Source organism: Malaclemys terrapin, chromosome 10 (assembly GCF_027887155.1).
Source record: "Malaclemys terrapin pileata isolate rMalTer1 chromosome 10, rMalTer1.hap1, whole genome shotgun sequence".
In the NCBI taxonomy this organism is placed as follows: Eukaryota; Metazoa; Chordata; order Testudines; family Emydidae; genus Malaclemys; species Malaclemys terrapin.
The window spans coordinates 57796726-57810007 of NC_071514.1; the positions used below are offsets into that span (position 1 = coordinate 57796726).

The window sequence follows — 13282 nt, forward strand, 5'->3', positions numbered from 1 at the left end:
GGCAGTCAAAATCACTTTCTTTTCTAGATGTTAGATTCTTTATTCTTCCATTGGATCCTGGAAAGATGCCCTCTGTTAGTGTCAGGAGAACCTACTCACTACAAACCTCCCTAGAACTTACACGTGTGGGAGCTCAGTATACCCAAGGGACTAAAATCTGCCCTCTTTTATCATATGCAACCTCCAAGAAGCCCAGAGACTAGGCCCAGAATTCTGATGGTCCCTATTGTATTCCACTGAGGGTTTAGCAAGTGCACCATGTGCCCCGAGTTGGAGAATGTGAAGATAGTGTCTGTTGGTCTGGGCATGTGCCCAGGCTCGCCTTGTGGTTTCATCCGAGGTGATAAAGGGTGGAGACCACATCTCCAGTTCCTTCTCATCGCTGCTAAAAGTTCTGTGCCTTCATCTCTTATGCACCTTTAAATACATTGTAAATAGTTTTTAGAATTTTAGAGTTTTATAGAACTTTTTAGCTGTTTATCGTAATTTTAGTGAGCAGCGTAGATCGATCAGGGGTTTGTTTCTCTACCCCCTCCTCCCTATCCTCTGTATCCATGAGCAGGTACCAGACTATGCCCAGAACACTGGGCTTCAAACTCTGTGCCTCCTGCCCGCGTTCCCTTTTGGTTAGCGACAAACACCAACACTGCTTCTACTGCTTGGGGGAAGCTTACACTGCATCCAGATGTAGTATCTGCCAGTCCTTCCAGAGCTGTACCCGAGAAGGCTGGGCTCCCTGCCTCTGGAAATACCTCATGGAAGTTGTCATCAGGCCTCTCTTGGACCTAGGCCAAGGGACCGACACCCCCCCCCCCCCCCCGTACATTGGCCTGAAACCGCAGGAAGTGTGCCTCCTGCTACCAAATCCAAATCTGGCACCAGCGATACCACCACCATGGAGCCCATGCTGGGGCCCAGTCGGGAGGTAAAGAAGCCATACCTGTAAGCATTGGAATAAGTCTTCCTCAAAAACGAAGAAAGTGGATGGTCCTTCCATGAGTTCGAGCCAGGGAGAAGGAGCACACTCTAAACCACATAACACGACAAGAAGTCCCACAAGCAAGGTGATCCGGCAGTCCTGGGCACTGGACCACAGGGACTGTCAACATCAGCGCTCCCACAGACGCAGGATTTGCCCGCTCCGGGGAAATCTGCAGCACCACAACCAGTTCCGAATAAAGAAAGGGTACCTCTAACACCAGGGAGATTGAGAACAGTGTTTGAGCCCAGGATGTCTTCGCCTTAATGGAACTGGGTTCACTATGCTTGTTGGGACCCAATACTTTTAGGGAGACTGTTTTCCCCCCTTATGATATGATGATATGCCACCACTGTGAGACGCCTCGCCTCCTGCGCCGACGGTCTACATACTTTCACCGGCTCTGACGGTATCACCAGTGGAACTGGAGCCCACCTTCTCATCCTCTGATAAGTTGGACGCTGGAGAGGGACCATTGATGTTGTACCAACTGTGCATGTACTCAGGAAGGCTATCCCGATCTTGGCAACACCCTCCACTCCAACCACCATGGAGCCACTGGTTCCCCATGTGGACCATCTCAACAGCATCTGGATCCAGCCTTCTGGACTTATTGGGGCCCTGGTCCCAATACCCCCCCTCAGAACCTTCCCAATCCACAATGGAGCCTTCATCTGCCTCCCCATTGAGGGCCCCTTCTAGCAGGCGCTTGGATCCGTTGCTGGAGGAGGATCCCCTGAGCCTGACTCAGAGGGTGCTGCCGGAAACAGTGAGATTCCCTTTCTCTTCCCCAGAGGACGCAAGGACTACAGCATCCTCTTCACCTCCACACGACTTTAGGCAGTTCCAAGAGCTACAGTGCAGAGTCATGGGGGAACTCCACATTCCCCTAGAGGAAATCCAGGATACCCAGCACAACTAGAGCAGTGGTCCCCAACCTTTTTGTGGCCAATAGCACATTCATGTTTTCAGAAGAATGTGGTGGGCGCCAACAATTTTTCAAGGCTTATTTTGTATTTGTACATTAAATAATACGAAAACATCATATTTAATATTACATAATAAATGAAGCCGGAGAGAAACTGCGAGGACTGAGAACACCGGCACCCGCAACCCCAGAGTACTCTATCCCCAGCAGGCGTGGGGCCCCGGCTTCTCTACCCTGCTGGGCACTAGGCGGGCCCTGCGCCTGCCGGGGACAGAGAACACCAGCGCCCGCAGCCTGCAGCCCCGGAGTTCTCTGTCCCCGGCAGGCGCGGGACTGTGGCTTCTCTCCGGCTTAAGCCGTGGCCCCACGCCTGCCAGGGACCGAGAACACCAGCGCCCGCAGCCTGCAGCCCCGGAGTTCTCTGTCCCCGGCAGGCATGGGGCCATGGCTTCTCTCCCCTGCTGGGCACTAGGCAGGTGCACATAAATGCCCCGGCGGACGCCATGGTGCCCGCAGGCACCGCATTGGGGAACCACTGAACTAGAGTCACATTGCCCATTAATGATGCCATTCTTGAACTGGCCAGGACAGTATGGCATACACCAACCACGTGCCTGCCTACCCCCAAAGGGGCAGAAAAAGTCTACTATGTTCTGGCTAAGGGGTCTGAGCTTCTTTTCTCACATCCAACCGTCCTCCCCCACCCCCGAAACTTCCTGGTGGTCCAAGCAATGACTGAATGAGCCAGACCACAACACCCACTCCACACCATCCGACAAGGAAGGCAAGTGTTTGGACCTTTTGGGGAGTAAAGTTTTTTCCTCAGCCAGTCTCCAATTCAAGATTTTGAACTATCAGGCGTTACTAGCCAAATACGACTTCCTGAATTACAGCAAACTGGAGGAATTTGCTGATGGACTCACACAACTGGACCTGACTTGTTTCCAGGCGATTGAGGAAGGGGAAGCTGGTGGCCAGAATAGCGCTCCAATTGGTGGTGGATGCGGCAGATACTTCTTCCAGGGCTCTGGCTATGAACAAAGTTGTGCGTAAGGAATCTTGGTTCCACTCTTCCGGTTTCCCTCTGGAGGTGCAAAACACTGTTGCAGACCTCCCCTTCGATGAATCCCATCTTCTTAATCAAAAGATGGATGATTCCCTACATACCCCCAAGGACTCCAGAACCATCCTTCACTCGCTGGGCATTTGCTTGCCTGCCCCAAAGTCTAAGTTCCACCACCCGCCACCCACACATCACTACAGGTCCCCCCAGTTTTACTATCAGAGATCTTACAAGCCACCAAGGAAGCGACAGAAACCCCAGCGATCCCACCCTCCGGGACCCCCATCACAGGCTTCTACCTCACAGCTTCCACCCCTGGCTAAAAGACATTTCTGAGTCAATCTCAAGAGCTGTCAACCACTTTGCCTACCACCTCACGATCACCTTACCCTCTTCAGGGGTCATCTAGCTCTCTTCTTCCAAGCTCAGAGTGCAATAACAATGGACAAATTGGTACTGAATGTCATCCGCCATGGCTGTATGATCGAATTCATCACGCTACCTCCTCTAAACCCCCCCTCTTGATCCTTCCTCAGGGACCACTCTCACGATAGCATCCTCACCCAAGAGGTGAACTCCTTACTACAATGGGGAGTGGTAGAATGCATTCCCTCAGAATATCAAGGGACAGGGTTCTAGTCAGCTTACTTCCTGACACCCAAGAAGAAAGGCGAATGGAGCTCAATCCTGGACCGCCAATATCTCAACTGCTTCATTCACAAGCCCGTTTCAAATTGTCATGCTGGCAGCGATCATCTCATCCCTAGAAAGAAGCATGTGTTATATGCAAAATGCTTATTTTAACATCAATATACATCCAGCCCATGGGCGCTTCCTGAGATTGACAATTGGCAACCACCATTTCCAATACAGCGTGCTCCCCTTCAGAATAACCCCTACCATTCCCAGAGTCTTCACCAAGGTTTTCTCTGTCATAGCAGCCTATATCAGATGTTATTGGGTCTTGGTATTTCCATATCTCAATGACTGGCTTTTAGCCACATAGTCCAGGCACGAAGCCCAAGTTTTAACTTCGCTGTTGCTTGGCCTTCTTTCGTCCCTCGGGTCAATATCAATGTCGAGAAATCGACCTTTGGCCCCAGACAATCGCTGGACTTTATAGGGGCCACCATCAGCTCAGTCACAGCACAGGCCTAGCTACCAAGGGACAGGTTCCAGAGACTGTGAGAACTCAGAACTCTCATTGCCAACAATCTGTATGTGCTGGCCAGGACTTGCTGGTCACTCCTTGGCCACATGGCTTGTGCACATATGTCACCACCTTCACTTGGCTCCATCTTCACTGCCTCCAGTTTACTCTCCCAACCCTCATGCCATGGACCTCATGCTCACAGTTCCCCACAGGGTATTCTCACCTTTCCAGTCGTGGACAGACCCACGTCATGTCTGCATAGGGGTTCCCTCCCTCCCCAGACAAGACCATCATCACTGACATATCCCTCATAGGCTGGGGAGCGCACATGGATGATCACATGACACAGGGAACGTGGACTCCTCGGGAATCCAGGATGCACATCAACATCCTGGAACTCCGAGCTGTAAGGAAAGCATGTTAAGCCTTTCTCCCATTCATCCATTCCTGTCAGATTCTTATCATGTCAGACAACACCATCACTGTTTTCTACATCAACAAACGGGGGCATCAGATCAACTGCTTTATGCGCAGAAGCAATCCATGTCTAGAATTGGTGCACGTCCCACCAGATCCTCTTTTCTGCAGCCTGTCTCCCAGGGACACTGAAAGTGATTGCGAACTTGCTCAGCAGGCATTTTGCAATTGACCACAAGTGGGAACTCCATGGCTCAGTAGTTCACAACATCTTCAGCTGATGGGGGATGCCAACCAGAGACCTTTTCACCTCCCACATAAACAGCAAATGCAGCAAGTACTGCTCCAGGTGATGTCTCAGCCACCACTCTCAGGATGATGCTCTCATAAGCTCCTAGTCAGACCAAATCAACTACAGTATGCCTTCCCTCCTCTACCGCTCTTACCTTGAGTACTCCACTAGATCAGGCGAGACAGAGCAACTGTCATTCTGATCACCCCCTACTGGCCCAGACAATTCTGGTTTCCCGGCCTCCTTCGTATGTCAACCCGTCCACCAATTCCATCCCCACCTTCCCCAGTCTGCTGACACAGTACAATGGTGAGATCAAACATCCCAATTCACAGGTGCTCCACCTCATAGCGTGGTATTTGGATGGGCATCTGCTCTAGAATGGACTTGTTCCTCAGCCATGCAAGACATCCTCTCCAGCAGCAGGAAAGAATCCACTAGATACTGTTACTGAGCCAAGTGAAAATGCTTTGCCTCCTGGGCCCAACAAAAGGGAATTTCACCAGAATCAGTGGGGATCCCCCTCCTCCTGGACTATCTCCTGTCTTTGAAGGCATCGTGTCTCACCCTCAACTCTGAAAGTCCACCTAGCAGCGATTTAGTACATTCTCCCCCCACCCCTGAAGAAGGGCGCTCAGTCTTTACATACCTGCTAGCTGTGAGGTTTTGGAAGGGCCTCATCAGAACCTTCCCACCCATCCAACCCATCGCTCCCCAGTTCTATCTGTACTAACGAAAGCACCCTTTGAAGCATTGGCATCATGCTCTACATCAAGAGTGGGCAAACTGCGGCCCATGGGCCATGTCTGGCCCGTCAGATGTTTTAATCCGGCCTTCGAGCTCCTGCTGGTGAGCGGGGTTGGGGGCTTGCCCCGCTCCGTGCGTACCATGGCTCCGCGCGGTTCCTGGAAGCAGTGGCATGTCCCCCCTCCTGCTCCTATGCATAGGGGCAGCCCAGGGGCTCCACACACTGCCCCCACCCCAACCATTGCCCTGCAGCTCCCATTGGCCGGGAACCACGGCCAATGGGAGCTGCAGGGGCGGCGCCTGCGGATGGGGCATCACGCAGAGCTGCCTGGCCGTGCTTCCGCATAGGAGCCGGAGGGGGGACGATGGTGCTGCCAGGAGCTGCAGGGGTGGTGCCTGTGGACAGGGCAGTGCGCAGAGCTGCCTGGCCGCACTTCTGCCAGAGGAGGGACATGTCACTGCTTTTGGGAGCTGCTTGAGGTAAGCACCACCCGGAGCCTGCACCCATGACCTCTTCCCATACCCCAACCCCCTGCCCCAGCCCTGATCCCCCTCCACCCTCTGAACCCCTCGGTCCCAGCCCGGAGCACCATCCTGCACCCCAAACCCCTCATCCCCAGCCCCACCCCAGAGCCTGCACCCCCAGCCGGAGCCCTCATCCCCTCCTGCACCCCAACCCCCAATTTCATTAGTATTCATGGCCTGCCATACAATTTCCATACCCAATGTGGCCCTCGGGCCAAAAAGTTTGCCCACCCCTGCTCTATGTCCCTCTCCATGAAAGTTGCCTTCCTTGATGCTATCACTTCTGCAAGACGGGTCGGTGAACTCGGAGCCATGACGGCAGACCCCCTTTCCCAATTTTCCATAAAGATAGAGTCTCCCTGCACCTGCATCCCAAATTCTTGCCAAAGGTAATCTCCCACTTTCACATCAATCCAGTTACTTAGGCTTTGTCTACACTACAGACCTTACAGCGGCACAGCTGTACCACTGCATCTGCGCTGCTGTAAGGTCTCCCATGTAGCTGCTCTATGTCTGCTCTCCCGCTGGCATAATTAAACCACCCCCAATCGAGTGGCAATAGCTATGTCGGCAGGAGAGCGTCTCCCACCGACATAGCACTGTCACACTGGCGCTTTTCTCAGTTAAACTTATGTTTGTCAGGGGGTGTTTTTTCACACCCCTGACCGACAAAAGTTTTATTGACAAGAGTGCTAGTGTAGACAGAGCCTTACCTTTTTTTTTTTCTGAAGCCCCACGCATCTACAGAGGAATGATGACTCCACTCTCTAGACAACTGATGGGCCTTAGCCTTCTACAAGACCCATCAGGAAGTCCCCCAGACTGTTTGTTCCAGTAGCAGAAAGCAGGCAGTCTCCACCCAGAGAATCTCCAAGTGAATTTCAGGTTGCATTACACTTTGCTACCAACTGTCTGATCTGCCTCCCCACACTGGGGTGTGGGCTCATTCCTTGAGAGCCCGGGCTTCGATCCTGGCCTCCCTCCAGGACAGGCCGCTGTGGGACCTATGTAGAGTAGCCACGTGGAGTTCTGTGCACACCTTTGCAACACACTATGCCTTAGTACAGGACTTGGTGGCAGATGCCTCCTTTAGCACAACAATCCTCTGCATGACCATTCCACCTTCATCCTTACACCCTCCTCTGGCTTAGGTACTGCTTGTTAATCATCCTCAGTGGAATACAGTAGGGACCATCACTCCAAGAAGAGGTGGTTGCTTACCTGTAACTGGAGGTTCTTTAATATATATGATCCCTAGCTGTATTCCACTTCCCGCCCTCCTTCCCCTCTGTACGGATCTGTTTGGTTCGCTGTGGAGAGGGAACTGGAGACTCAGTGAAACCATGAGGCGAACCAGGGCGCATGCGCAGACCAATGGACACTACTTTCAAATTCTCTGACTCCGGGCGCATGGTGCGCATGTGCAAACCCTCCGTGGAATACAGATAGGGACCACAGATCCCAAAGAACCTCCAGTTACAGGAAAGTAACCTCCTCTTATCTGACAGTAGCACCCAAAGGCTTCAATCAGGGCCCATCATATTAGGTGCTGTAAAAACACACGCAGGCTACGTTGTGCAGACCCAAGTCCTAGAATAACTAGGTGTGACTCAATCCAGAAGGCCCTTGTATAGTAGACTCTAGAGGCCAAATCATCTCTCCCTTCCTGCAGTAGTGAACACTGACTTTGTGGAACCAATGCAGTTCTGCTGTGGAAAGGGGGACAGGATCTGGGGAACCCACACAGGAAGTCCACATCCTAAGCACCATGGAGTTTCCTTCTTGCGTGCTGTCTGCATCCACTCCACAGAGCAATGCTGTGATGTCATCATGGGGAAGAACAGGGCTGGTGGATCTACCCACTGTTGTCCCCCATGGAGGAGAAACAAGGGAGTTGTGAAGGATGCTGCAGCACTGACTGTAGGTGTATCTTTGTGCTGTTCCACACGCCAGTAAGAGGGAATTTCTTACCTCTCCAGCTCCTGTGGTTTTCCACAAGATGCAGCCCAGCTACTCGGGCTGTGTGCTGGTTCTGGAATTTTGCCATTGGCCTGTGACTTACAATCTAGTCTATGTGTTAGGTATTATTTTAACCTTAGCTTCTGATAACTGACTAGTCATTTTTCTCACCACATGTCATATATCAACTGGAAAATCAGTTTTGTTCTCCCAACACTTTTCTGTAGGCCTGCTCTAGACTCATGGCTAAAATGTCTTTCTCCATTTCATTTGCTCTTCCTCCACTGTCATGGCATGTAGCAATCTGACATTTTAAATGTACATTGAAATGGCAATGTGATGTACTTGGCACACTGGCCAGCCCTGGGGGAGCTGTCTTTGACTTAGCATACCTGCTACGGGCCTGACCAAAGTCCATTGAAGTCAATGGGAATCATTCCATTTGAGGAAACAGTAAAAAGAAAGGAAGAGCAGATTCTATATCAATTGTGCTGGAGAAGGAGGAAATTAGATTTCTGTAGGGCTACAGAACTATAGAGCTACAGCAGTAGATAGTGGCTTCTATAGACATTGATGCTAGATATTGGAGTATATAAGTACTGATTTGCCTCTGCCTTTTCCTTGCTGCTTGGAGTGACTTATCCCTCTTCTTGAATGGGTTGGGCCCTGGCTTCTTTTTTGTGATGTCTGGTGCCTTCAGCCAAGGTGACTCTTTGCGGTGCCTGAGATATGAGGTGTACTGTTGCTTGGGAAAACTGAATAATGTTACCACTGCTGGCAAGGAGCATAAAACCTGAAACACAAGACACAAAGTACATGAGCACAAAGTCCAGCAAAGAAATGATGCTCCCAACAATAACTGCATAACAAAGGGGGACTTTACTGGGAGCAGGAATATAGGATCTGGAAAGCAAAGGCTTAGGGTTAACTAATAAGTACTAACAAATCAACAAATTGTCCAGTGTCCTCCCTGGCACCTCCCCAGGAATATGAGATGCCGGGGATAAGTCTAGAGACAGGTGCTGCAGTGCTGTGAATGCTGGCTGGCTTAAACAAAACAAAGGATTATCTTACAATGTCTTTGCCCCTCTCCTGGCTCCATGGTCTGGAGTCCTGCGGAATTCTTGTCTGGCCCTCGTGAATCAGGCTCCCTGAGCTGTTCTCTTCTTGCTCAGCTCCCAAAGCTCAAAACTGAAACTGAGCTAGTTTCTTTGTCTCTCACTAAGTCAGGCTGTCCCCTGACGCTGAGGGGCTGAGCAGCCCCCGCGTGTCACTGGCCCAGCAAAATGCTTGTCCAGATCACAACATGCAGAAGCCTCCCTATTGGCCTCAGCAGGAGTTTCTAGTCCATTCCGTCCCCACCCGTGACTCCAAGCATCACTGAACTTGGAGGGACATACCAGCAGCCCAGAATGTAGGGTTACCATACGTCCGGTTTTTCCCGGACATGTACGGCTTTTTGGTAATCAAACCCCCATCTGGGGGAAATTTCCAAAAAGCCAAACATGTCCGGGAAAATACTCCCTGGCTTACCTTAGAGTGGGGGTCACGGGCTGCTGTGCTTCCTGACTCCTGGGCTCTGTAGGAGCCGAGTGCTACCAGCTTCGGGCAGCCCCCATGCCTCTGGACCCTGCGTCCCCGGCCGGGCACTTCCCCTCCGGGGCTCCGGGGGCGCAGGGTCCAGAGGCATGGGGGCTGCCAGAAGCTGGTAGCGCTCGGGCAGCTCACCGCTTACAGAGTTCAGGAGTTCAGGGAGCACAGCAGCCGCCGGAGCCCGGGAGGGGAAGTACCTGGCCGGGGGTGCAGGGTCCGGAGGCAAGGGGGCTGCCCGAAGCCCGAGCGCTACCGGCTTCATTGTTTGCCGGGCAGCCTCCAGACCCTGCACCCCCGGCTGGGCACTTCCCCTCCTGGGCTCCAGCTGCGCTGGGGAAGCGCCAGCTGAGGGCGCAGGGTCTGAGGGCTGCCCGGCAAACCGTGAAGCCGGTAGCGCTTGGGCAGCCCTTTTCGCGTGGCTGGGAGGGAGGAGGGGGAATGCAGGGCGCTCAGGGGAAGGGGCGGAGTTGGGGCGGGGCTGTGGGTGGGAAAGGGGCAGGGCCAGGGCCCCGTGGAGTGTCCTCTTTTTTTATTTTTTAAATATGGTAACCCTACCAGAATGTCTTCCTCATATATATTACTTACTGCTGTTTGGGAATTCTCTTTCTCTGCACATTAGCGGCTCCATCCATGAGTGGGCATTCATTCAAGAGCAGGACCAAGGCACAGAGTGTGAATAATGGGGATAGCAGGCATTCTGAAGTACAGCCTGAACAACTATTCTTTAAGAGTGGGTTTTTTAACCTTGCAGCTGATACATTTTAGTGTCTGTATTAATTTACATTATGTCTGTATATTTGCATAGGGTACGAGTTTTGCTTCTGTTGCAAAAGGCCTTGAGATATTAGCTTCAAGGGCAGGGTATAAACAGAAGCTGATTACTGTCATACTAAATCTGAGCCCCAGCAAAAACGCATGGGGTTTGTTCTCTTGAATTTGTCAATCCTGTAAGTTTGAGATCTTCTTTTTCCCCCCCCACAGAATGTTCACAGAGTCCTGAGCACGCCCAGCCAGTTACCAGATGAGACAAGGTGGGGAAAGGCTTCTGAGAATTGTGAATGTGTGCATAAAATGACCTTGTTTTGACCTTTGTCTGGCTGATGTGTTTACAGCATAGTGGGCAAACTATGGCCCGCGGGCCACATCTGGCCTGCTCTCCCCGGCCCCATAGCTCCTGGCCCGGGAGGCTCGCCCCAGCCCCTTCCCTGCTGTTCCCCCACCCCCACAGCCTCAGCTCACTGCGCCACCGGCACAATGCTGCTCTGGGTGGTTGAGCGACGAGATCCTGGTGCAGCGCAGCTGCAGAGCCCAACCTGACCCGGTGCTCTGTGCTGCGTGACTGGCTCCAGCCAGATGGCACGGCTGCCTGTCCAGGTGCTCTGGGTGGCGCGGTAAGGGGGCAGAGAGCGGGGGAGGGGGATTGGATAGAGGGCAAGGGAGTTCGGGGGGTGGTCAGGGGCTGGGAGTGTGGATAGGGGTCGGGGCAGTCAGAGGGCAGGGAACAGGGGGGTTGAATGGGGGCAGGGGTTCCAGGGGCGGTTAGAGAGAAGGGGTGGTTGGATGGGGCAGCGGGGGGCGGTCAGGGAGCAGGGGGGGTGGATGGGGCAGCGGTTCAGGGGGCAGTCAGGAATGAGAGGAGGGTTTGGATGGGGCAGCTGGGGGCAATCAGGGGTGGAGATTCCGGGGGCGGTCAGGGGACAGGGAGAAGGGGTGGTTGGATGGGGCAGGGATCCCGGGGGGGGGACAGTCAGGAAGGGTGGGGGTTGGATGGGGTGGCGGGGGGCAGTTGGGAGCGGTCAGGGAACAGGGGGGGTTGGATGGGGCAGGAGTCCCTGGGGGCTGTCAGGGGTGAGAAGCAGGGGGGATCGGATAGGGGGAAGGGGCCAGGCCATGCCTGCCTGTTTGGGGAGGCACAGCCTCCCCTAGCTGGCCCTCCATACAATTTCTGAAACGCGATGCGGCCCTCAGGCCAAAAAGTTTGCCCGCCCCTTGTTTACAGGGTGTCAGTTGCTGCTGTTACTCCTCATCTACTAACAAAGGTATCAGGGTGTCAGTTGCTGCTGTTGCTCCTCATCTAGGTAACAAAGGTACTGAATAAATACAGTCACTTGGTGAATGAAACAGATGGGATAGGATGGTCTTGTGGCTAAAATACCAGCCTGGAACTCAGGAGATCTGGGTTCTATTCCAAACTCTTTCTGAGTGACCTTGGTTAAGTTATTTAGGCCAAAGCTTGATTGCCTAGGCTTAGGTACCTAAATAAGTGGCCTAATTTTCAGAGGCCTGGAGCAGATTAAGTCTGAGTTGCAGATCCTGGCTGTGCAAAACTTGCCTAAGATTAGCCAATGTTTGGTTTTGGGCCCATCTCTGTTTTTATCATCTGTTACTGAAATTGGGAGTTATGCTGTCTGTTATTCATCTTTGTTGATGAGAGTCTGGCAAATGAACTGAGGTGTATCTCTAACTCTGAAAAGGTTACAGGGACATTGTTAAGGTTTGTAGCCCTACCCTACAAATTGAACATATCTTTTTTAATATCTGTTGGAAAAACCCATATCATTCTTTGCATTGATTTCCAAAACAAATGAATCCGAAATCTGACTTTTTATTGTTTAAAAAAAATCAGCATTCCAGGGCTAATGAGCAACCTTATAATAATACACCAGTATTTATGTGTGACAGGGGGATGGTAGATTTCAATTTCAAATAATTCTAAGCTAGCTATACGTACAAAATGATGGGCTCTAAATTACCTGTTACCAATCAGGAAAGAGATCTTGGAGTCATTGTGGCTAATTCTCTGAAAACATTTGCTCAATGTGCAGCAGCAGTCAAAAGCTATGTCTACATTGCAGTTAAAAACCCGCAGCTGGCCCATGCCAGCTGACTCGGGCTCCCAGTCTAAGGGTCTGTTTAATTGAGGTGTAGGTGTCTGGGCTTGGGCTGAAGCCAGGCTCTAGGGCCCTGGGAAAGGGGGAGGGACCCAAACTTGGGCTGCAGCCTGAGCCCAAATGTGCACACCGCAGTTAAGCAGCCCCTTAGCCTGAGCTTCGTGAGCCTAACTCAGCTGGCACAGGCCAGCCACAGGTGTCTAATTGTACTGTAGACATACCCCAAAAGGCTAACAGAATGTTAGGAACCATTGGGAAAGGGATAGATAATAAAGCCGAGAATATCATAATGCCACTTTATAAACCCATGGCACAGCCACTCCTGAGGGAATTCTGCGCCAACAAAATTAAAATTCTGCACACAATATTTTAAAATTCTACAAAATTCTGCAAATTTTATTTGTCAATAAATAAATGTGGCTCCAGCATGGCAATGGGGAGCACTGGCCACTGGCTGCACTGAGGTGGGAGATCACCCTGAAGTCCCCACATCCCCCGGTACAGGGACTTGGCAGTGAGGCTGCACCTGTCCCTGACACAGTGCAAGAGCTGGGCCTGCCCCAGAAACACCCCAGGGTCCTGCCCCTCTGCGCCAGATGCACCCAGGTGTGGGTGAGCAGGCTCAGCCCAGCAGGATCCAAGTGTGGAGGGGCTTAATGTGGGAGTATCTGGGGTGTGTGTGTGTGAGGTTTCTGTGTGGGGCAATCTGGGTGCGGACGGCTCAGTGGGAGATCT

At 52.2% G+C, this 13282-nt stretch overlaps 1 protein-coding gene across 2 annotated transcripts in view; it reads left to right on the forward strand.

The window, feature by feature from the left end:
- LOC128844500 (syntaxin-binding protein 4-like) overlaps positions 1–13282 on the forward strand; it is a 113528-nt gene that overhangs the window by 94212 nt on the left and 6034 nt on the right. For both annotated transcript variants that reach the window (XM_054042293.1, XM_054042294.1), the window contains exon 19: positions 10638–10687. In XM_054042293.1, the coding sequence (XP_053898268.1) occupies positions 10638–10687 (50 nt within the window). The remainder of the gene's footprint in view (positions 1–10637; positions 10688–13282) is intronic.